This window comes from Hyla sarda, chromosome 3, assembly GCF_029499605.1.
Source record: "Hyla sarda isolate aHylSar1 chromosome 3, aHylSar1.hap1, whole genome shotgun sequence".
NCBI classification, from domain to species: Eukaryota; Metazoa; Chordata; class Amphibia; order Anura; family Hylidae; genus Hyla; species Hyla sarda.
Window position 1 is genome coordinate 245178861 of NC_079191.1, and position 21973 is coordinate 245200833.

At 44.6% G+C, this 21973-nt stretch overlaps 1 protein-coding gene across 2 annotated transcripts in view; it reads left to right on the forward strand.

Moving 5' to 3' along the window:
* The window catches only part of NT5DC1 (5'-nucleotidase domain containing 1), a 417176-nt gene that overhangs the window by 7308 nt on the left and 387895 nt on the right, over positions 1-21973 (forward strand). For both annotated transcript variants that reach the window (XM_056566365.1, XM_056566366.1), the window contains exon 5: positions 18468-18577. In XM_056566365.1, coding sequence (XP_056422340.1) covers positions 18468-18577 — 110 coding nt within the window. The remainder of the gene's footprint in view (positions 1-18467; positions 18578-21973) is intronic.

Consider the following 21973-nt stretch of genomic DNA (forward strand, 5'->3'; position numbering starts at 1 on the left):
CCTACAAATCCCATAATTCCATTTTCCTCCCTCCCACACATCAGCCACCCCAGCCATTGAAATATAAATGAGCTGTATCCATTCAAAAGACCTGTGGTTTTCAATCAGGGTGCCTACAGCTGTTGCATTAGTTGAAGATTGATCTCTCTCCCACCAAGCGATTCCTCCACCCATTGAAGCAGACAGGCTCCCTGTCATCAGCTGACTAGTGAGTCAGGTCTCGGCCGCATTGCAACCTGGGAAAAATCTGAGACAAGTCATTTTGTATGCTGGTAAAAATAAATATTGGGGTGAAAATCACAGAAGAATTGAGAAAACCGTCACACACAGGTACAGACATTATATTATGAACTACGCTAACTTTACAGCCCATGTAGCATAGTCAAATAACAAAAAATTCCTGGAATACCCCTTTAATGTCCTTCAAACCCTTCCCTAATAAAAGGTTGAATCACCCCCCTTTTCCCATAAAAAAAAAAAATGTAATTAAAAATAAACTAAAACATATGTGGTATCACCGCGTGCGTTTATAATATAAAAATATTATGTTAATTAAACCGCACGGTCAATGGTATACACGTAAAAAAAAAATCCAAAATTGCGTATTTTTGGTTACTTTGTATACCCTAAAAAAATTTATCAAAAGTGATCAAAAAGTCTGATCAAAACAATCTTGGTACCGATTAAACTTCAGATCACGGTGCAAAAAAATTAGTCCTCATTCCACCCCGTATACAGAAAAATAAAAAAGTTATAGGAGTCAGAACATACTAATTTTAGAGAAAAACCTATATGAATTGGGTATCCTTGTAATTGTATGTAACCATATGGACCTACAGAATAAATATTTGGTGTCATTTTTACCGAAAAGTGCACTGCGTAGAATTCGAATTTCCAATTTTGCCCCTCTAATATTTTTTTTTCTAGGTTCGCTGTGAAGTTTGTGGTGAAATGATTGATGTCATTAAAAAAGTACAATTGATGGCGCAAAAAATAAGCCCTCATATGAGTCTGTAGGTGCAAAAGGTGAGGCAAAAACAAAAGTGGAAAAACCTGTGGTCCTTAAGGGGTTAAAAACAAAATGCAGCCCCCAAATGTCTAGCGGTGATGATAAACAAGTACAATGCCACAGTAATATACTCCAAAGAAGTTGAGTTTGAGTTACCGTCCGCATGATGTGGCTTCCCGATTACGGATACTGTTACGGATACTGGTTATGATGACATATTTAGGTAGATGTAGTGTCACAGCAATTGAGAAGTCACTGGAAATAGATAACTTGGAATATACCATATATACTCGAATATAAGCCGAGACCCCTAGGGTGGGACATACATCATCCCCCCAGTCATCATCCCGCCCTCGTCTGTCAGCATCCCGACTCCCACTGTCATCATCCAGACCCCCCCTTATCCCCTATCATTATCCAAACCCCAACCTACCCACACTTGTAGAACCAATTTATTAGCACAAATCTGCCCTAAACACAGCAGAGCAAAAAATAATAATATACAGCCTACAGAGCTCACTATAAATGGGTAAATAAATATCTCACAAGCATAAGTGTTGAATCACAATGATATACTTTATTGAGAGATACTACTTTAGGTGTATACCCTCTTTGTAAAAATCTTTGTTACAAGTCAAACTCCTGTTTCTCAAATTCTGCTTCTTGATTGCAAATTCTTCGAGCTCTAATGAATTGTCCATACGGAATCCCACAAATGGTATGGGGGGGATGTGATGACTTAGCATGTAATACAGAGTTTACACTGGTAGTTTTCCTATGAATAGTTGTGTCCAGTCTGCCATCATAATTACATGAGATCCTAAGATCAAGAAAATCAATGTGTTGTTGACTGAGCGTGTGTGTTAAGTTAATGTTCAGATTATTATTATTCAATTTCTCCAAGAATGATTGTAAGGATGATTGCCAGATGAACAACACATCATCAATAAAGCGCATCCACATAATCAGTTGTCCATCTTCATGTATGTCATAAGTAAGTATGTTCTCTTGTTCCCAGTGACCAAGGAATAAATTAGCATATGATGGGGCGCATTTCGCGCCCATTGCCACTCCTCTCTTCTGCAGGAAGAATCGATCCTTAAATGTAAAACAATTATGTTGAAGTACAAACTCCAGTAAGGTCAACAGCAACTCTAAAAGTTAGGGGTCCAAACCCCTCATCTGCAAGAAGTATCGACTGGCAATCATTCCATGTCCATGATCTATGCACGTGTACAATGACTCTACATCACAAGATACTAAAAACATATCCTTTTCAAGGACAATGTCATCCAATCTTTGCAACACCTCACCGGAGTCACGAATATAAGACGGCAGGTCCTGGACACATGGTTGCAAATAATAATTCAAAAATTGACACACTGGCTCACACAGCCCCCCTTTCCCCGACACAATTGGTCTCCCCGGAGGATCCTGGAGACTCTTATGGACCTTGGGGAGGAGGTATAATGTAGGTACCACCGGATTCTGTATTCTCAACCCATCATAGACTTTTTTTTTTAATAATATTTTGTTCAAATGCCCGATCCAAGATCTCAAATAATTGTACTTGGAATGAAGGTAGGGGGTTACCACTAAGTTTCACATAACAGTTAGAATCATTCAGTTGGTGGAAAGCTTCCGCTTCATATTTTTCTGTGGGCCATAAGACCACATTGCCCCCTTTGTCGTCAGGCTTAAAGATTACCCCTTTCATTTTCTTCAATTCTCCTAGTGCCCTCCTTTGTCCTGGGGTCAGATTATCACGCCGTTTTTGCTGTGAAATCTTATCCAACTCCTCCATCATAGAGCTTACAAAAATTTCTACCGCGGGACTGAGGGCTAAGGGGGGGAAAGCAGTGGATTTCTTGCAAATGTTAGTTGGAAACTAACCCTCTATCTCATCTTTCTGTTCCAACAGTAGGGCTTCTAACATGCGGAGTGCCTCCAGTTCCTCCTCTGCTGTAAATACATGTGGAAAAGATGATTTATAGAAAAAAATTTCAGCAGGATTTTCCTAGCAAACAAAAACAGATCCTTAACCATGGTGAAATAATCTGGGCTCATTGCTGGGCAGAATGTTAAACTTAACGATAATACTTTTTCTTGATCAGTAGTTAGTTTATATGAAGACAGGTTGATTACCTTGAGGGCCTTATCCTGCTGTTGATCACCCTCCATGGTCTGTTTTCTCTTTGTGGCCCGTCTGGTATCACATCTATTCCAATACCCACTGGCACTGCTCACATTTGATTGTTTCGAATTTCTTTTTTTTTTTTTTTTAAATAATTTTTATTCAAAGTTTTTTCCAGAGTACAATAGAACCACATAAGTAAAACATCTGGGTACTTTCAATAAAAGATATCACAGCTTTTCCTTGTTACATCACACTTTTACAGAAGTGCCCTAACATCCAAACTGTAACAAAACCATGGCGACGAGCATGCTAAAAAAATAATTTGTCTTGTCTTTTATGCTAGTCTCCTGTTGTTTTACCCTTGCCACTTGTACGCTCTGTGCTGACCATTTCTTCTATTAAGTGAGATTAGTTGTGAGTGTCTCATGTTAAGCATGTATACAATCAGGACAAACGGGAACTTTCTAGGCATCCTTACTATGTTACCCATGCTTATATAGTTAGGGTCCTAGGTTTCTCTGTGGAGTTTAGTAATCGATACAGTATTGAGATGCAGTCCAATTACTCCATCTCCTAGTGTAGCTTAAAAATCTCCCTGATCCCGTGGCTATTATTTTTTCATAGGAATGAGTCAGGTTTATCTTATTAACTAACGCCTCCCTGTTTGGAACTTTATCCGTCTTCCAATTGCTCACTAAGAGTATTTTAGCCAGTATACATATTATGCAGTATAAATCTCTTCTATCACTCGGTATCTCATTTATATTTATAAACAATAAAACCGCGTGGGGGCTCCAAGGGACATTCATCCCCAGTAAGTTCCTCAGAAGCGCTTTACACATTTCCCAGTAAGATTGTATCCTCGGGCATGCCCATAATATGTGAATAAGCGTGCCTTTAGCCCCGCAGCCTCTCCAGCAAAGATGTGTTACCCCTGGGTACATCCCGGCTAAGCGGTCCGGGGTGAAATACCACCTTAGTACGGTTTTAAAAACCGACTCTACATGTGAAGAGCATTGGAGCGCTTTATGAGTATGTTTAAATGCATTCTGCCATTCTCCAGGAGAAAATGTGCATCCCAGATCTTTTTCCCAAAGCCGCAGAGGGTAGGATTTTGCAAATGTTGTGGCTGCAGAGAAATGATTATAATATAATTTTATCCCTTTTGGAGGTTTAGATAAGTGACGGATGGCTGTTCCATCCGTTATCGCCCGACTAGGATGTAGCTGTTGCAAAAAATGGCGAACTTGCAAGTATTTGTAAAAATCCTTTTTTGATAGATCATAAGACATTTGAAGATGCTGGAAAGTCAGTAGTTCCGCGTGGTCATACAACTGATGAACATGCGTTATGCCCTGCTGTTGCCATCCCTTAAGGTCTAGGCCTGGTATTGATGCTTGTACTAATGTAAGAGGGAGATCTCTTTTGGTAACCTGCACATTAAGCTGAGAGCTGGAAACGTATGTCATCCAAGCATGAAAGGATGCCTTAACTAGCGGGTTATGGAAGGTCGGGGTGGGGACATTCCAGTAAGGCAAGTGAAGGAGATCACCGATCTCAAAAGGAGCTACTGACTCATTTTCGATATCCACCCATGGCGTACTCTCTCCGCCACACCACCAATGCCGCAACATCGAAACCAAAGTGGCTATGTAATAACTCTTTATGTCTGGTGAACCCAATCCGCCCATATTCTTTGTTTTAGTGAGCAATTTTGGGGAAAGACGTGGACGCTTCCCCGCCCATATATAGGCGGACAATATTTTTTGTGATTGTGTGAAAAAAGAGGGGGGGAGAGAGATGGGTAAGGTTCTAAAAAGGTAAAGAAAGCGGGGAAGAAGAAACATTTTAAAAGAGGCGATTCTACCCACCCATGACGTTTCTAAGCGTGTCATCCTCTCAGCTTCTTGTTTTATTATTGTCAAGAGTGGGAGGTAGTTTAAAGCATAGAGTGAGTTATGTGGATATGTGAGATGTATCCCTAGGTATTGTATTGATGAGGAGCACCAATCAAATGTGTGAACCATTTTCAAAGAGTTTATCATGGAGATAGGCATGTTAATTGGCAGTGCTTGGGTTTTCGCTTTGTTCAAATGATAATAGGAAAGGGTACCATATGATTTTATAGTGTCCATGACCGCTGAAAGGGACTTCTCCGGGTTTGTTAAAGACAACATAACATCATCCGCGTAAAGCGAGATGACATGTGATTTGCCTCCCACCCGCACCCCTTTTATCTCCTCATGAAATCTGAGTGCCTGGGCCAGCGGTTCCATTGACAATACATAAATCAACGGCGATAGTGGGCATCCCTGACGGGATCCATTTGTGATTAAAAATGGGTTCGATAAGGACCCGTTGGCTAACACCCTAGCGGATGGGCATGAGTATAGAGAGGAGATCGCTGAGTATACCTGACCAGCGAATCCCATCCGCTTTAGTACCGAGAAGGCGTACGACCACCGTAGGCGGTCAAACGCCTTCTCGGCATCCAGCGCTAGTATCAGTGCTTGTTCTTTAGAGCGCTCTAAATGCGCCAAAATATTAAGCAGTCGCCGGGTATTATCAGATGCTTGGCGGTTAGCCACAAAGCCTGATTGATCTGAATTCACTAGGGAAGGGAGAACTACAGATATACGAGAGGCGATCACCTTAGCATATATTTTAACATCTTGATTTAATAGTGAAATCGGACGAAAATTTTGTGGACGATCAGGCGTTTTGCCCGGTTTCGGCAGCGCAGTGATTGTAGCTTGTAAGTTTTCTACAGGAAAAGTGCCCGACTCCATAGCCTCTTGACAAAAAGCTGCCAGGTGTGGGGCTAGTTCCTTTTGGAACTTTTTGTAGTAGGAGTTTATAAACCCATCCGGGCCGGGGGCCTTGTCAAGTGGTAACATATTAATGATTTTCTGTACTTCTCCCGGACTGATCCTCTCATTCAACCCTGAAAGTTGTGTCGCTGTGAGGGAGGGGAGTTTCAGCCCTGACAAGAAAGCATTAGTGAGGGAGGATAGATCTTGAGGGGAGGCTACAGAGTCTCGTAAATTATACAGTTGGGCATAAAAGGTCCGAAAACCATTAGCGATATCAGTAGGGGTGTATAGTTTAGAATTTGTGATTGGGTGTAATAGAAAAGGTATGCGCGCCTTTATGTGTCTTGCTTTCAGCCTGTGAGCGAGTAGTTTGCCTTCTTTATTGTTTTGTGCGTAGTAAGTAGCTTGTAATTTACGGTGGGATTTTTCATATTTATATAGTAAGAGGCTACGGAGATCCCTCCTACAGGCTGCTACCTCCTCGGCCAACAGCCGGGAAGGGTTAACTTGGTTCGCTCTTTCAGCCGTGCGCAACTTAGTAAGCACTGCTTCTAATCGTTCCTCCCTCTGTTTTTTCAATTGAGATCCATATTTAATGCAGTATCCCCTGATAACTGCTTTGTGGCAGTTCCATAAAGTTATGGGATCCGTAACAGTACCGTGGTTATATGTAAAATAATCTGTAATGTTTTGTTGTAACTTTTCCGCATATTGCGGGAGGGACCACAAAAAAGGATTGCTACGCCATATGTATGTTGGAGGGGAGGAAGCTCCATCCTCTATCTGCATTGTCACTGCTGCGTGATCAGACCACTTAATAGTCTCTATAGTAGAGCTCTTAAGCGCATGTAAAAGGGATCTATCAATCAAAAACATATCTATCCGGGAGTATGTGTTGTGTACCCTTGACAAAAAAGTGTAACTCCTTTCGTTCTCATGCTGAATGCGCCACACATCATATAAATCAGCCTCACAAAGAAGAGAGGATAGAGTAAAAGAAGGAAAGCGGGTAGAAGCAGAGGAATCTAGAGATGGGTCAGAGAGGGAATTAAAGTCACCACATAGAACCGTAGATCCCCATTGTGAATCTTGTAGGAGTTTCAACAGTTTCCTTAAGAAACAGGCTTGACCCTTATTTGGGGCATATAGGGACACTATAGTCAGCGGGGTGGCATTGATGGTGCAACGGAGAATCACGTACCTCCCATTGGGGTCCAGCACTGTATTTTTCAGGGTGAATGCAACCGTGTTTCTAATCGCGATGAGGACTCCTCTGGCTTTTGTGCTATGGTGGGAATGAAAAAATTGTGAGAAGGCAGAATGCTTTAAACGGAAGGCATCAGTAGCTAATAAGTGTGTCTCTTGGACACACAACACATCACAGTTCATTGTTTGAGCTTCTTTCCACAGATATGATCTTTTTTGAGGTGCATTTAACCCGTTTGCATTTAAGCTAGCAATTGTAATTACCATATTGATATAATAATATACCTTATAATTTTCAGTAGCAATTTATAAACAAAGGTTTGGCAGACCGCACCTCCCAGCCAGCGTGCGACTGCCCTTGGATAGTGGTCAGCATCATGAGAGACATTTGTTATGTTATCGCCAAACATAAAACAGAACCAAACTAACACGTGACAGAACAGAACAAACAGACAGAAAAGGAGTATTACACATAATCGTGTATCACTCCACATTAAGTTGGGGTCAGAGTCCTCTCTGAAGCTGGGCGTTCAGGCCGTGGTGCCAGAGCCCGCGGTCCAGTCCAAGAAATAATTCACAGCCCCATCAGGCAGTCGACCAGTCCGACACGATAGTAGGTGGCTTTGATGTTTTAGCACGTTCTTTGGGGTTTTGAAGTGGAACCTTCCAGGAGCGTAGCAGATCCTCCCCATCTGAGACTGTTTTAATCACGTGGATTTTGTTGTCTCTCTTGATCAAAAGGCGTATCGGGAATCCCCATCTATATAGGATTTTTTCTGCTCTCAGCGCTGAAGTGATTGGATGTAAGTCCCGGCGCGCCTGTAAAGTTGCAGCAGATAAGTCCATATAGAGAGATATTTTATGGTACGGTGCTGGCAGTCCGTTATTTTTTCATCAGGCGTTCCTTGATATGAAAGAAGTGGATACGCGCTAATATATCTCTAGGGACAGAGTCGTCCAGGTGTTTTGGGCGGGGGATTCTGTGTGCTCTATCCACAATCAGTTCTTGTGCAGTACATTCCGGCAGGGTTGCTTGAATTAGTGCTTTAACATAGTCCTGTATGTCAGCTGGAGCTACCGTTTCTGGGACCCCCCTTATCTTGACATTATTGCGTCGACTGCGATCCTCCAAATCCGCTACTTTTGCCTTTAGAGCCACTATGTCTTCTTCTGCTTCATAGTGTTTATCAATAAGTTCATTGTGTGAGGAAGCAAATTCTCCAAACTTAGTTTCCACGTGGTCTATTCTCTGTCCCAGTTCATGTACTGTATTTTGTAAAGGCCGCACCATCTGCTGCATATCTTGTATGAATGTAGTACGCAGTAGAATTAACATGTCCTTCATTGCTGAGTCAGTGAGAGCCTTGTCAGTAACTGGTATCTCAGCTAGTGGGTCATAGTCTTGCTTCTTTTCCCCAAAGAAAGGACTCTGCAGACTCACCTCCTTAGTGGAAGCAGGATTTGATGGGGAAAGGGTAGGTGGGTTAGACCCAGATGAGGAAGATCTCTCAGGTTCGTCGTATCTTCTCCCCGGTGAGGAGCTGGCGCTGTATATCGATGTGCGCTGTGCTGGGGATCCGGGTAGTGGCCGCAGCTCCCCCGCATCTGCTGCTGTTTCGTCCGGAGGGTGACAGCTGCCTAACGCTGGATCAGATGATGATCTTCGGTGCCGCGGGTTCAGTGACGGCGTCCCGAGTCCCGTCTGCGGCGAGGACCGCCGCGCTGCAAGTGTATCTGCGCAGGCTGTGGCGGCGCCATCTTGAAGGTAGGCCGTGCGCGGTATAAAGCTGAATTTAGTCAGCGCACCTCGGCGGTTCGTCTTCCTCCTTGTGACCGGCATGGTCCAGGGAGGTTCCGATACTGGCTGGCAGGTAATTGGGCTGTGTATTGCTCGTAATTAGTCGCTAGTTCGGGCTGAAGCACGGAGCTCTCTCAACACACGACCATCCGCCTCAGCAGCCAGGCCACGCCCCCCTGTTTCGAATTTCTTGATACTTCACTGTTGATGGAAGATTATGATTCACTTCTTGTGAGGATCTTAGAGGAATTCCATCTATATACCCTCTGATCAATATAGTCTGCCATATCCCTTTGGAACTTGGAAACCTTCTTTTTTTGTATCTCCTTTTCCCATTTGACAAGAGCTTCACTAACTTCTGTTTGGAAAGTCACCATCGCCCCCTCATCCAATTCTTGTTTCAATTTCTCCTGTATAGTATTAATTTGTGCCTCCAATGATTCAATATTCTTGTTGTCCATATCAATCAAAATCTGTAAGAATGTACTTGAGCACAAGTGGGACGCCTCCTCCCATTTACGCCTCACCTCAGCATCATCCACGGGAAACGATGGAAGCACTCTCACCCGTAATCAACGCGGGATCATTTTCTGTTGAATGTATTGTTGTAAAGATATCTTATTCCACCAACTCTTAGTACGTTTAAATAACAGGTCCTTCATCTGCTTTTGTTCTTTGACCACATCGTCCTGGGGATTCTGTGTACCACCACCTTCAGTTTGGGTAAAAATATTGGGAATTTGAGATAGCCAGTTGTTGTCTCTGCTCTTGAAATCCATCTTATATAGAATCCTACATTAAGCGAAAAAATCTGAACACAACCTACACACACTTGTAGAACCAATTTATTAGCACAAATCTGCCCTAAACACAGCAGAGCAAAAAAATATATACAACCTACAGAGCTCACTATAAATGGGTGAATAAATATCTCACAAGCATAAGTGTTTAATCACAATGATATACTTTATTGAGAGATACATAATGTAAACAGACAACAACCCCTGAAAACAATCCCTCCCTCCCACTAAAAACATATACACAAAGAAGACCATTTAAAATATGGTGAGGCAACATCCGGAGTGCATACTAATAATACACATATGATAATGTAACATGTGGATCAAGGACCATACTGGGATCTTAACTTAACACCTGTGTCATACCCATGTTATGTATCTACCGATAGAAGTGTGGGTAAGGGGGGCGTGGCTTGGCGCCGACGGAGATGGCCGCACATTGAGAGGGCTCCCGCTCTGTTGGCCATAAAGGAGCTTTGAATCCCCTAAGGTGACCCTGCTTTCAGATGGGGAAGAACTCCCGACATGCCCGAAACCCCTCAGCACCCGCCCGACTGACTTTATCTACCTCCGGAGGCATACCACGCTACTTTCAGCCGTCCCCGGCCTCAGCTTCTTCTTCCCTCGCCGCCATTACGGGACCTGCGCTGGGCCTGCGCTCCCGTTCCGGCGCTCACTCAGTGCTACCCACGAGGGATCTCTCTGCTTACCATCTGCCGAAGACACCAGAGACGCCTGCGCTTCTACTGCCGGTGACTGCAGCTGCTGTGACTGAGCCTGTGACCCCGCTTCAGCCGTCGGGGAGCAGCGCTACTGACCCTGCTCCGGATCTCCTGCTTGCTGCTGCGGCCCCTATTGTGGGCTCCTCTCCTACGCTGGAACTGTTGCCTGTGGCGGTGAGTGCTGCTGGGGGACCTGTGTTAAAGGCGGACTTCCCCCCTATCCCCGCTCTACAGCTGTCCCTGGTGGGCTCCTCTCCCTTGTCGCTGGGTCGACCTGCTGGGACTCCATCTTGGGCCTCCTTGGTGGGGGGCCGGCCTTCTCCTGCAAGTTCTCTGCCGAGCTCAGCTACTCACTACTGCTCAGCCTCCCACTCCCCTACACAAGTGGGACCTGCCTTAGTTCCCCCAGCCCATTCTCCTATTGCCCCTCTGGACCCTCTAGCAGCTTGCTATACCCCCTCACGTTCCCCTAAACCACAGAGGACCAAGCAAGCTGCCATGCAGACCTCCATGCTGGCTTCTGGGGCACTCCATCTGTCTCCTAAGGGGACCCCCTGCTCTCAACCTGGGCCGGTAGCATCACCGGGGCCGACCCCAGCCCTCCAGTCCTGGGACTTGGCATCTGACTCTGATTTACCCTGCTCGGGCCTGTCTGTGCATTCCTCTGCTCCCCCTGATTTGAGCCAGCTCCTTTCCCAAATTCCTACTAAGGAGGACTTCCGCTCTCTTATTGCTGAGGTTAAGGAAGCCTGCCGAGCGGAGATCTCCTCTATGCGACAAGACCTCCAGCATGTCTCTGACCGAGTGGATGGATTGGAAGATGCTCATGATCACACCAGAGAGTATATTACCCAGCTCCACTCTACCATTGCTTCTCAGAAGGACTTCCTTGGGGATCTCCATGCCCATGTTGAGGATCTGGACAATAGAGGGAGGCGTAACAACATTAGGGTGCGAGGGCTGCCGGAGGCTGCACGTGATGAGGACCTTTTTGCTACCCTGGAAACCATTTTTAACCTGATACTTGGAGAACCCCCCTCCCATAGGATCAAACTGGACAGAGCTCACAGGGCGCTTCGTCCTAAATCTGCCTCGGGCGCTCCACGAGATGTTATTTGCTGTGTACATGATTTCCAGGTTAAAGAAGCTATAATGGCTAAGGCTAGGTCCCTGAGACATTTTGACTTCAATGGGGCTCCTCTTCAACTTTTTCAGGACTTGTCCTGGTTAACCCTCAGGAAGCGACGACTGCTCCAACCCCTCCTGGAGGTCCTACGCTCTCATCAGGTGCCGTATAGGTGGAATTTTCCATTTGGGCTCCATGCCCGCAGAGATGGACGCTCCGCTGTTTTACGCTCCTTTTCTGACCTTCAAGCCTTCTGCTCTACCTTGGAATTGCCTGTACCTCAGTTGGAAGATTGGGACCTGATGTCTCCCCCTCCACCTTTGCCTCCTGTGTGGCAACCAGTCCGAGCTCGCCGGTCTGGTTCCCAGCGGAAGTCTTCACCACCCGCCCTGAGGGCCCCGGCTCGGGCTCCCCCCTGAGTTTCTGACTGGGACGTTGTATTTTTTCCTCAATATATCTTGCTTGGAGGTTCCTGCTGGACTCTGTCAGTCCCCTGATTGACGGAGATTATCCCCTCCGAGCGGCTGCATTTGTTTTAGAATTATATTATCCCCATCTTTATAGTACAGTTGCATTTTTTGGTCACCTGTGGTTCTTATTCATATGTGTTTTTTTTTGCAATGGTCTCAGAGTTGGGCTCCTGCCTTTTTGGTGGTGGTTCTCCAGTTGACTCCTTCCATTTCCCCTCCTGAGGCCATAGTTATGGATCGCTCATGCTTTGGTTCATGGTCCACCTTGATGGTCCTGGCCTCCGCATTGGCTTCCTGGTCAATGGTTTATTTTATTATTATCTGTTGTACTTTATTTGTTTGTTTGGTTCTCTGGTATCTGTTTGGTCTTTCGTCGTTTTGTTTGTCTTTGTGTTTTCTCTTGATTTGGTATTGTTTTCTGTTGGTCTTCTGTTGTCTTGTTTGTCCCTTTCCCCTTTTTTTCTCCCGCCTTAGATTCCCTTCTCCTGTCCGTACAGTTGCTGGTCCCTGCTCTTTTCCGGTTCCCATTGAGGTTTTGATGCTGCCCGGTGTATCCTGCCAGGTTGTCCTTGTGAGTATGCTTCTTTATAGCTGCTTCCTTTTCTTCACTCACCCGCCATGGTCAGGTGTGTCTCCCTGAATGTTAAGGGGCTTAATTCCCCCACTAAGCGACGCCTACTCCAAAGGGAGTTGGTTGGTTTACATGCTGATATAGTTTTCCTTCAGGAGACGCACTTCGACCATTCTGGGTCTTTCCAATTTCTTCAACACCTATTTCCCCAGTCTTACTCAGCTACCACAAATAGGAAAACAGCGGGGGTGGCTATTCTGGTCTCTCGGTCCTGCTCGCTTCAAGTTTCTTCCTCTCTCTCTGACCCTATGGGACGATACGTAATCTTGGAGGGTACACTGGGAGGGGTCCCCCTTTTGCTCTGTAATGTCTATGCGCCTAACACTTCGCAAATCCCTTTCCTGCGTAGGGTTTTTGCTAAACTTCAGAGGTATCCCCCTTCTGCAAGGTTAGTGGGCGGTGACTTCAACCTCGTTTTTTCCCCATCCTTGGACCGCCACTCTGTTACTGGTGCTCCCCCTGCGCCTGCACAGCTGCGCCTGGCTTCGTTTTTTCGACGTCTCATACGTAACTCCTCGCTCTACGATTTGTGGCGGATTGGCCATCCGACAGAGCGCTCTTTTAGTTTTTACTCACATCCCCACAAATTGCATACTCGTATCGATTATTTTTTTGGGAATCTCCCTATGGTGCGCATGCTCTCTGATACTTCTCTAGACCCTATCTCCTGGTCTGACCACTGTCCAGTTCTTCTCTCTTTTTCTTCTACCCCTTCCTCTCTGAGATCCTGTCATTGGAGGATGAACGACTCTCTTCTTAAATCCTTACCTTCCCGTGAATCGATTCAGCAGTGTATTTCCGACTACTTTATCACCAATGATGGCTCTGTATCCTCTCAGGCTATCCTTTGGGAAGCTCACAAATCGGTGATCCGGGGCCATTGCATTGCTCTGGGCGCCGGTCTCAAGCGGAGCGCTCTGAATCGATCTCGGGAACTTCGTATGGAAATTGCTCGATTGGAGGCTCTCTTGTTGTGTTCTCCTTCTGTTTCGACCCTGAGGAGCTTGGTGGCGGCTCGGGCACGCTTGAGCGACTTGGCTCTCCATAAAGTTGAGAGGCAATTGCTTTATGCTAGGCAGCGTTTCTATGAGAAGGGCAACAAGGCCCACACTATGCTGGCGAGACGGTTGCGTGACCGGGCTGCTGCTCAATCTCCCTCAGCTTTGAAGGACCCTGCTGGGGTGCTTCATTACCACCCTGCTGATATCTCTCGTCTATTTGTTGATTATTACACTAATCTTTACTCACTTCCTTCCCAGCTGCCATCCGACCAGGGGGAGAGAGCGGCGGCCTTAGATGCCTATCTTTCTCAATGTGGTTTGCCCTCTCTTTCAGGGACAGACCGGGATGCTCTTAATGCTCCTATTACTGGGGAGGAGATCTCTGAGGTCCTTAAATCTCTCCCCTCTGGTCGCTCCCCTGGGCCGGATGGCTTCCCTTACCTGTACTATAAAACATTTTCATCTTTGTTAGTGCCTAAACTTGTCCCCCTTTTCAATTCCTTTCTGGACGGAGAAACGATCCCGCAGTCTTTCTTGCACTCCCTTATCACCCTCATACCCAAGCCTGGTAAGGATCCTCACGATTGTTCGAGTTACCGGCCCATTGCCCTCCTTAACTCTGACCTTAAGCTTTTTTCCAAGGTTTTGGCAGTTAGACTATGTTCCTTCCTCCCGGCCCTTGTCCATAAGGACCAGGTTGGATTTATCCCTTGTCGCCAGGGAGGAGACAACACTAGGAGGGTAGTGGACCTGATTGATTTGATCAATCGGAGATCTGAACAGGCATTGATTCTTAGTCTCGATGCTGAGAAAGCTTTTGATAGGCTTGGGTGGCCGTTCCTTTTTGCTACCTTACAGAAATTTGGGATTTCGGGGAAGTTTTTGACTGCACTGCGGGGTCTCTACTCCTCCCCTACAGCTTCACTTAAACTTCCTCACTCGCCATCTCCTACTTTTTCTTTGTTTAATGGGACTCGTCAGGGTTGCCCGTTATCCCCGCTGATCTTTGCACTCTGTATTGAGCCTTTGGCTGCCATGATCGGGGGTGATCCGGACATAACTGGTATTTCCTTACATGATAGGGAGTTCAAGGTTTGTTTATTTGCTGATGATGTCCTTCTTACGCTTTCTCGACCTCTACTGTCTCTTCCTTCTCTCTATAGGGTCCTGCATGACTATGGGGTGGTTTCTGGCTACAAGGTTAATCTTTCTAAGTCGGAGGCTCTTCCTCTTAACCTTCCCCCTCATCTTTCTACTCTTTTACGCTCTAACTTTTCTTTTCGGTGGTCTCCCTCTGCTATTAAATACCTTGGGGTCTGGATCTCCTCTCACTATTCCTCACTATACTCTACCAACTATCTCCCCCTATTCAGGGATCTCCGTGCCCTTATGGAAAAATGGCGCTCGCAATATATTTCTTTTTTTGGCCGCATTGCTGCGGTAAAAATGACTGTCCTTCCGAAACTCCTTTACTTCTTTGAAACCCTGCCAGTTCGGGTCCCGCTGTCGGCCCTGCGCTCCCTACAGGTAGCTATTTTTCGGTTCATTTGGGATGGTAAAAGGCATCGGCTACCGATGTCCGTGATGTTGGCTGGGCGGGCGTTTGGGGGTCTGGCGGTCCCGGACGTAGTGAAGTATTACTGGGCTGCCCATTTGCGCCATCTTGCGGCGTGGTCCACCTATCATGCCTACAGCCGCTGGATGGAAATAGAGAAGCTGTGGTTGGCGCCTGTCCACCCTAATGCTCTCCTTTGGACTCTTCCTGCCTCTGCTCCTACTCTTTCCCCTCTCTTGGGTCCTATGGCATTTTCTAAATATGTGTGGAATTACTGTTCAGTCAAATTTAAATTACTGTCTCCCTCTTCCCCTCTTCAATCTTTCCTTTATCATCCTAGCTTTCCCCCTGGCCGGACCTCTCTTATGGTAAGGGAATGGGGGTCTAGAGGCCTTTTTTGCTGGGCGGATGTAGTTGATCCTTTGATGCGTACCCTCTTGCCCTTCTCTCAGTTACAGTCTCGTTGGGATCTCCCCTCGTCTGAGCGTTTTCATTATTCCCAGCTACGACATTTTATGTCCTCCATGCTGGGTGCGCTAGTGGTGTCTTCCCCTACGGGGTTTGAACGGCTGTGTCGTGGTGGACCTCAGGCGAGGGGGCTTCTCTCCGATATTTATTCTTTGCTAATCCAACCTCAGGAGGGAGCCCTGATATCTCATCGCTATATGTCTCGCTGGGAGGAGGCACTTAATACTACTATCACTCTCCCTCAATGGAAGATAATATGGGAGCGGGCCTCTAGGGCATCTATATGTACGGCTTATAAGGAGACTCAATACAAATTACTTATGGGTTGGTACCATACTCCAGAGTTATTGAATAAGTTGAATCCCGATATCCCCCCCCAGTGCTGGCGTTGTGGGGTGGGTTTGGGTTCTCTGTTTCATGTTTTCTGGTCATGCCCTCTTATCACGGGGTACTGGGAGTTAGTGAGTCGTTTGGTATCAGATGTTCTTGGAGTCTCGGTCCCTCCTGACCCTCAGGTCTACCTCTTGCACCTTTCACACTCTGAGCTGCCCAAGAAACTGTTTAAACTGGCTATGCATATGTTCTTGGCAGCTAAGACACTTGTTGCCAAATGCTGGAAGAGGACTCTTCCTCCCTCTGAATCGGACCTACTCTCCCGAATATGTGATATACGCTCTTTAGAATACCTTACTGCCTCTTTGAATAATACTATCCCTGCCTTCCTTTCAATTTGGGAACCGTGGGACCGTTTCTCTGACAGGCAACCTCCCTGAGGCGGTACTGACATCCTCCTTCCCTCTCCCCCCCCTCTTTCCCCTCCCCTTGTTCCCCCTCCCCCCCCCCCCTTTTTTCTGTTTGTTTGTTTATTGTTGTTTGTCCGAGGTTCTGTTGTCCTTGTCTCCTTTTTGTCTTTGTTTCTGTCCTCTCTCTTTGTCTTCGTGTTGTGGAGTCTTCTTTCTCTCTTCGAGTACTTGGCTATAAACATATGTTCATTCACTGCAGTCTTTATGGGTTATCTGGGATTGGGGCTAGTTGTATTAGACTACAATTGTTCTGAATGCTCTGGTCTATATCTTAGCTTGTCATTTGCCCTGATGTGATTGCCCTGGGCTCTGCCCCAGATTATGCTTTGAATGTGTTATACTAACTTTCTATTTTTATGTGAAAATCTTTAATAAAAATTACAGTTGAAAAAAAAAAAGAAGTGTGGGTAAAGTTTTCCCACACTTAACATGGCCGATGGACGCTGTGCGCTCGTGCCGGGCCGCAGGGAGTTGTTCTCTCCCTTCTTGTGTGACGCCGCTTCCGGCGGCTGATCACGTGGGGGGACGGACGGCTTCCGGTAGCGCGGCGGATGGCGGTACGCATTCACGAGCGCCATATACTTATGGCGCCATCTGAAAAGGTTAGCTATTGGCCTGATCAATTTCCCACCGTATATAAAAGACCCCGGACTTCCCCCACCTCGGCGTGTGAGGTGGGGGAACATCCAGGTGTAAGTGTGATCACACTTCTGTTAGTTATTGTTTGTATGTGTATATATATATATATATATATATATATATATATATATATGTAATATCTGAGGACCGATCTATTATCCCCACAAGCAGACACCTATATTTAGTGTCATCCTCTGTTTGCCTTATGCACTGCTTGCACCTTATTTTAGGGTGCAAGCTAATGTCAATTTAGCACTTTATGCACCTTATTTTTGGTGACAGTTTAGATCCATATATCCTGATATTTAATAAGGGCAGTGTGCAATTTCATATGTGCAATAGTTATTGTATAAACTGATTATGGGTATGACACAGGTTTTAAGTTAAGATCCCTGTATGGTCCTTGATCCACATGTTACATTATCATATGTATATTATTAGTATGCACTCTGGATGTTCCCTCACCATATTTTAAATAGTCTTTCTTTGTGTATATGTTTTTAGTGGGAGGGAGGGATTGTTTTCAGGGGTTTTTGTCTGTTTACATTATGTATCTCTGAATAAAGTATATCATTGTGATTCAACAATTTATGCTTGTGAGATATTTATTCACCCATTTATAGTGAGCTCTGTAGGTTGTACATTATCCAAACCCCCCCTCATACCACTCTGTCATCATCCAGATCCCCCTCTCTTGTTCTCTACTCACCTCCTCAGTTGCAGCTCTGTCGGCCCTTCCCTAGCAGCCGCCCAACATCGCTGCAGGGACGGTCCGACTTCCAGTGGGGAGGGTGAGCCGGTCCGGGCCATCCATCTTGACCGAGATGCCCTCTTCTCCTCTGCGGGTTGGCCCCAGACTAGTGACGCTGCATTGACGCCGCCGCATAGGGATGCCCCTGACGTCACGGACGTCTGCTGCGCTCGGACGTCCCTGCACGGTGGCGTCAATGCAGCGTCACTAGTCCATGGCCGGCTCACCCTCCCCACTAGAAGTCGGACGGTCCCTGCAGCATAGATGGGCCCGGCCCATCCCCTCGCCACCCCACCGGTTTGCCTGCGATTTTTATTTTTATTTTTCCCATCACTCGAGTATAAGCCGAGGGGGATGTTTTCGGCACAAAAAATGGTGCTGAAAAACTCGGCTTATACTCGAGTATATACAGTAATTATATTAAACCTAATTTTATAGATGGCTAGACATAGATATACAGTATATATATATATATATATATATATATATATATATATATATATATATATAATAATTGTTTTTCTTTATTTCTTAACAGGGCTTGTCATGGTACCAAGACAATGACTGCTGAAATGATTGAAGAGGTGTATGGGGAAAAAAGGCAGTGGAAACATTTTAAAACGATTAATGGAACATATGCACGGTCAGGTATGATATTATCATGAGTTATTGTAGCTCTAAGTAGCTTGTCTGCATTAGTAAAACAAATGGAATTACAGGAGTTTCCCCCAGTTAGAACACTCTTGTATTAGCCAGAGTTTTGCTTTGTATAACGCAGCAGTGCACAACCATTTTAACTACATTTGAAATCACAGATAGTCATTTTAAAATTTAAAGTTGTTCTCTGGGCAAAATTTAAATTTTTTTTTAAAGGCTGTGGGTGGCCAAAAAAAATTAACATACTATACCCTCCTTATGTCCCACCGCAGCTCCTGCGCCAACACTCCTAGTCCACAACTGGTCTCTTTTTCTGGGTTGTATGTTGTCTTGTCCTCAAAGGACCTACCCACTCAGTCAGTGATTGGCTAAGCTGACAGGTCTGGTGAAAACGGGACAGCACACAACCCAAAAGAAATGGAGAAAAGCTGAGGACCAGTAACTGTGGGTCAATGGAGGATGTGTATATAGTAGGTTAACCTCTTAAGGACCAAGGGCATACCTGTACACCATTGTCCTGCTCCCAAATTATGAAGCCCGCTCAGCAGGAATCCATGGCTAATTTTGGACATTGCTGATTGGGCAGATTGCCGACAATAACCGTTTAGACGCCGAAATCAGTTGATCGCGGCATCTAAAATGCAAAAAAAAAAAAAACCTACTCCTAGCTGCTCAGCGGAGCTGACCAGGACCATTTCGGTGAAATCTTGTTGTCCCAATCAGCCGAGAGCACGAGAGCATCTGCCTCTGATTGGTGCTCCTATGCTCCAGTCAGCCATGGCAGGTTGAAGCAATGGAGCACCCATAACACTGATCAATGCTACTCTATGGAAAAAAGTTAATAAATGTGACTTAACCCCTTCCCTAATAAAAATCACCTCCCTTTCCACATTGTTTTTTTAAATAAAATAAACAAAAACATGTGGTATGACCGCATACATAAATGGCCAAACCATTAAAATATAATGTTTATTAAATCACATTGTCAGTGGCGTATGCATAAAAAAATACCAAACTCTAAAATTGTGTTGTTTTGGGGACTTCACGTACCATGAAAAAAATAATAAAACGGGATTAAAAAAGTCCCATCAAAAAATAGTACTGATAAAAACTACAGATCACAGTGCAAAAAAATGAACCATCATACCGCCCCGTATAATGAAAATTAAAAAAGTTATAGGGGTCAGAGTAGAACAATTTTAAGCATACAAATTTTCATACAAAGTCTTTTTTTTTTTTATAGTAGTAACATAAAATCTATTTAAATTGGATATTGTTGTTATTGTATGGACCTACAAAATAAAGACAAGGTGTCATGTTTGAGTAGAAACAGAGGCCTACAAAATGGATGGTGTTTTTTTTTTTTTGTTCAATTTCGCCACACAAATAATTTTTTTGTTTCACCATAGGTTTTGCTATGGATTGATTGATTTTGTTAGAAAGTACAATTGATGGTGCAAAAAATCAAGCCCTCATTTGAGTCTGTCGGTGGAAAATTCAAAGTGTAATGATTTTTTTTGAAGGGGAGGAGAAATGAAAATTGACCCAGTCCTTAAAGGAAAACAGTCATCCCGTGCACCCACACTAAACCAAATACACTGGGTTATAGTGCGGGTGAACAGGAGACCGATGCAGGGTCTCTTACTAACATACAAACCTGCAGCCCTGAGCGGTGCCCCTCTGTCCACTTATTTCTACCGCGAATTGTGCACTGGCGGCGGGCCCACCTGGCGAATTTGAATGTTCATGTGGCGCTGCTCACATGAGCGCTCACGTGATCAGCTCCCATGAATATTCCAATTCACCCAGCGGGCACGCCTCCAGTGCGCAATTTGCGAAAGAAGCGGATCTTCAGAGGGACATTGCTCCAGGTTGCAGGTATGTATGTTAGTCAGAGACCCTGCATCGGTCTCCTGTTCCCCCGCACTATAACCCAGTTTATTTGGTTTAGTGTGGGTGGACAAGATGACTTTTTTCCTTGTAAGGGGGTTACAAAACCCCAGCACAAGAGAAAATTTGACAACTCCTTTAACCCTTACTCATAAAACGTTTAAAACTTCCAGATCCCATTTACTTACACATTAGTATTCAGCATTCTTGACAAGGTTTTGTTTGGTCAGCCAAACAACTATGTAATTTCTTACCCTTCATAGTGGTTTATTAATGCACACACATGGTAACAAAACATCTACTCTACTGTACAAATGTTTTAAGCAGATGTGGAATGCTGCTAAATAAGATGTCTGCCATCAGGGAGAGATTAGGTTGGCTACAGATTATTCTACAGTAAAAAAAAATTATGCAGTAGGGTTGTGAAAAATTGTAGGGAACGAAAGTAAAAAAAAAATTATAACAAAATTTTTATTTTTCAATCCGTAAACAATTTAAGTGAGCGGGCAGGGACATACAAATGTAGCTGGCAATATTAAAGGGGTATTCCAGGAAAAACTTTTTTTTATATATATCAACTGGCTCCAGAAAGTTAAACAGATTTGTAGATTACTTCTATTAAAAAAATCTTAATCCTTTCAGTACTTATGAGCTTCGGAAGTTAAGGTTGTTCTTTTCTGTCTAAATCCTCTCTGATGACACCTGTCTCGGGAAATGCCCAGTTTAGAAGCAAATCCCCATAGCAAACCTCTTCTAAACTGGGTGTTTCCCGAGACAGGTGTCATCAGAGAGAATTTAGACAGAAAAGAACAACTCAACTTCAGAAGCTCATAAGCTATGTGTCCAATATTATTTTGGTACTACCACTATTCCCAGCATGAAACAGAGTCTATTCCGTGCTGGGAGCTGTAATACCTGCACTAAAGGACAGATTGCATCAGGTCTCACTCTTGAGACCCTTTGCGATCCGGATTTATAATCCCAGGGAAGCAAGCAGCGCACTGCAGCGCTCACCAATCCCTGCTATGAACTCCAGGCCGGCCAGTGATGTGAATAGATATTTCCATCACTGATTTATATTTGCCGCTGAGAGTTGTGATTGGCCAAATAGCAGGGATTGCGGAGCGCTGTAGAGTGCTACCCGCTTCTTGATCTCTCCTTTAGTGCAGGTACTAAAGCACAGTAGTGGTAGTACTGAAATAATATTGGACATATAGTTAATAAAGTAACACTGTAAATAATATAAAACACCTTATGTGTTACAAAATTAATTAAAAAACATATTTTTACAATTACATTGCCCCTTTTATCCATTTTTAATATTGCTGGCTACATTATGTCCCTGCCCACTCACCTAAATTGAAAAATAATTAAAAAAATTAAAGTTTTGTTTCCTACAATTTTTAACATTCCTACTGCATCATTATTTTATTCATTTTTTTTAAAGATAACAAAATAGAATCAAAAAAGCTAACTCCATCCCTTTTTTTAGATGGC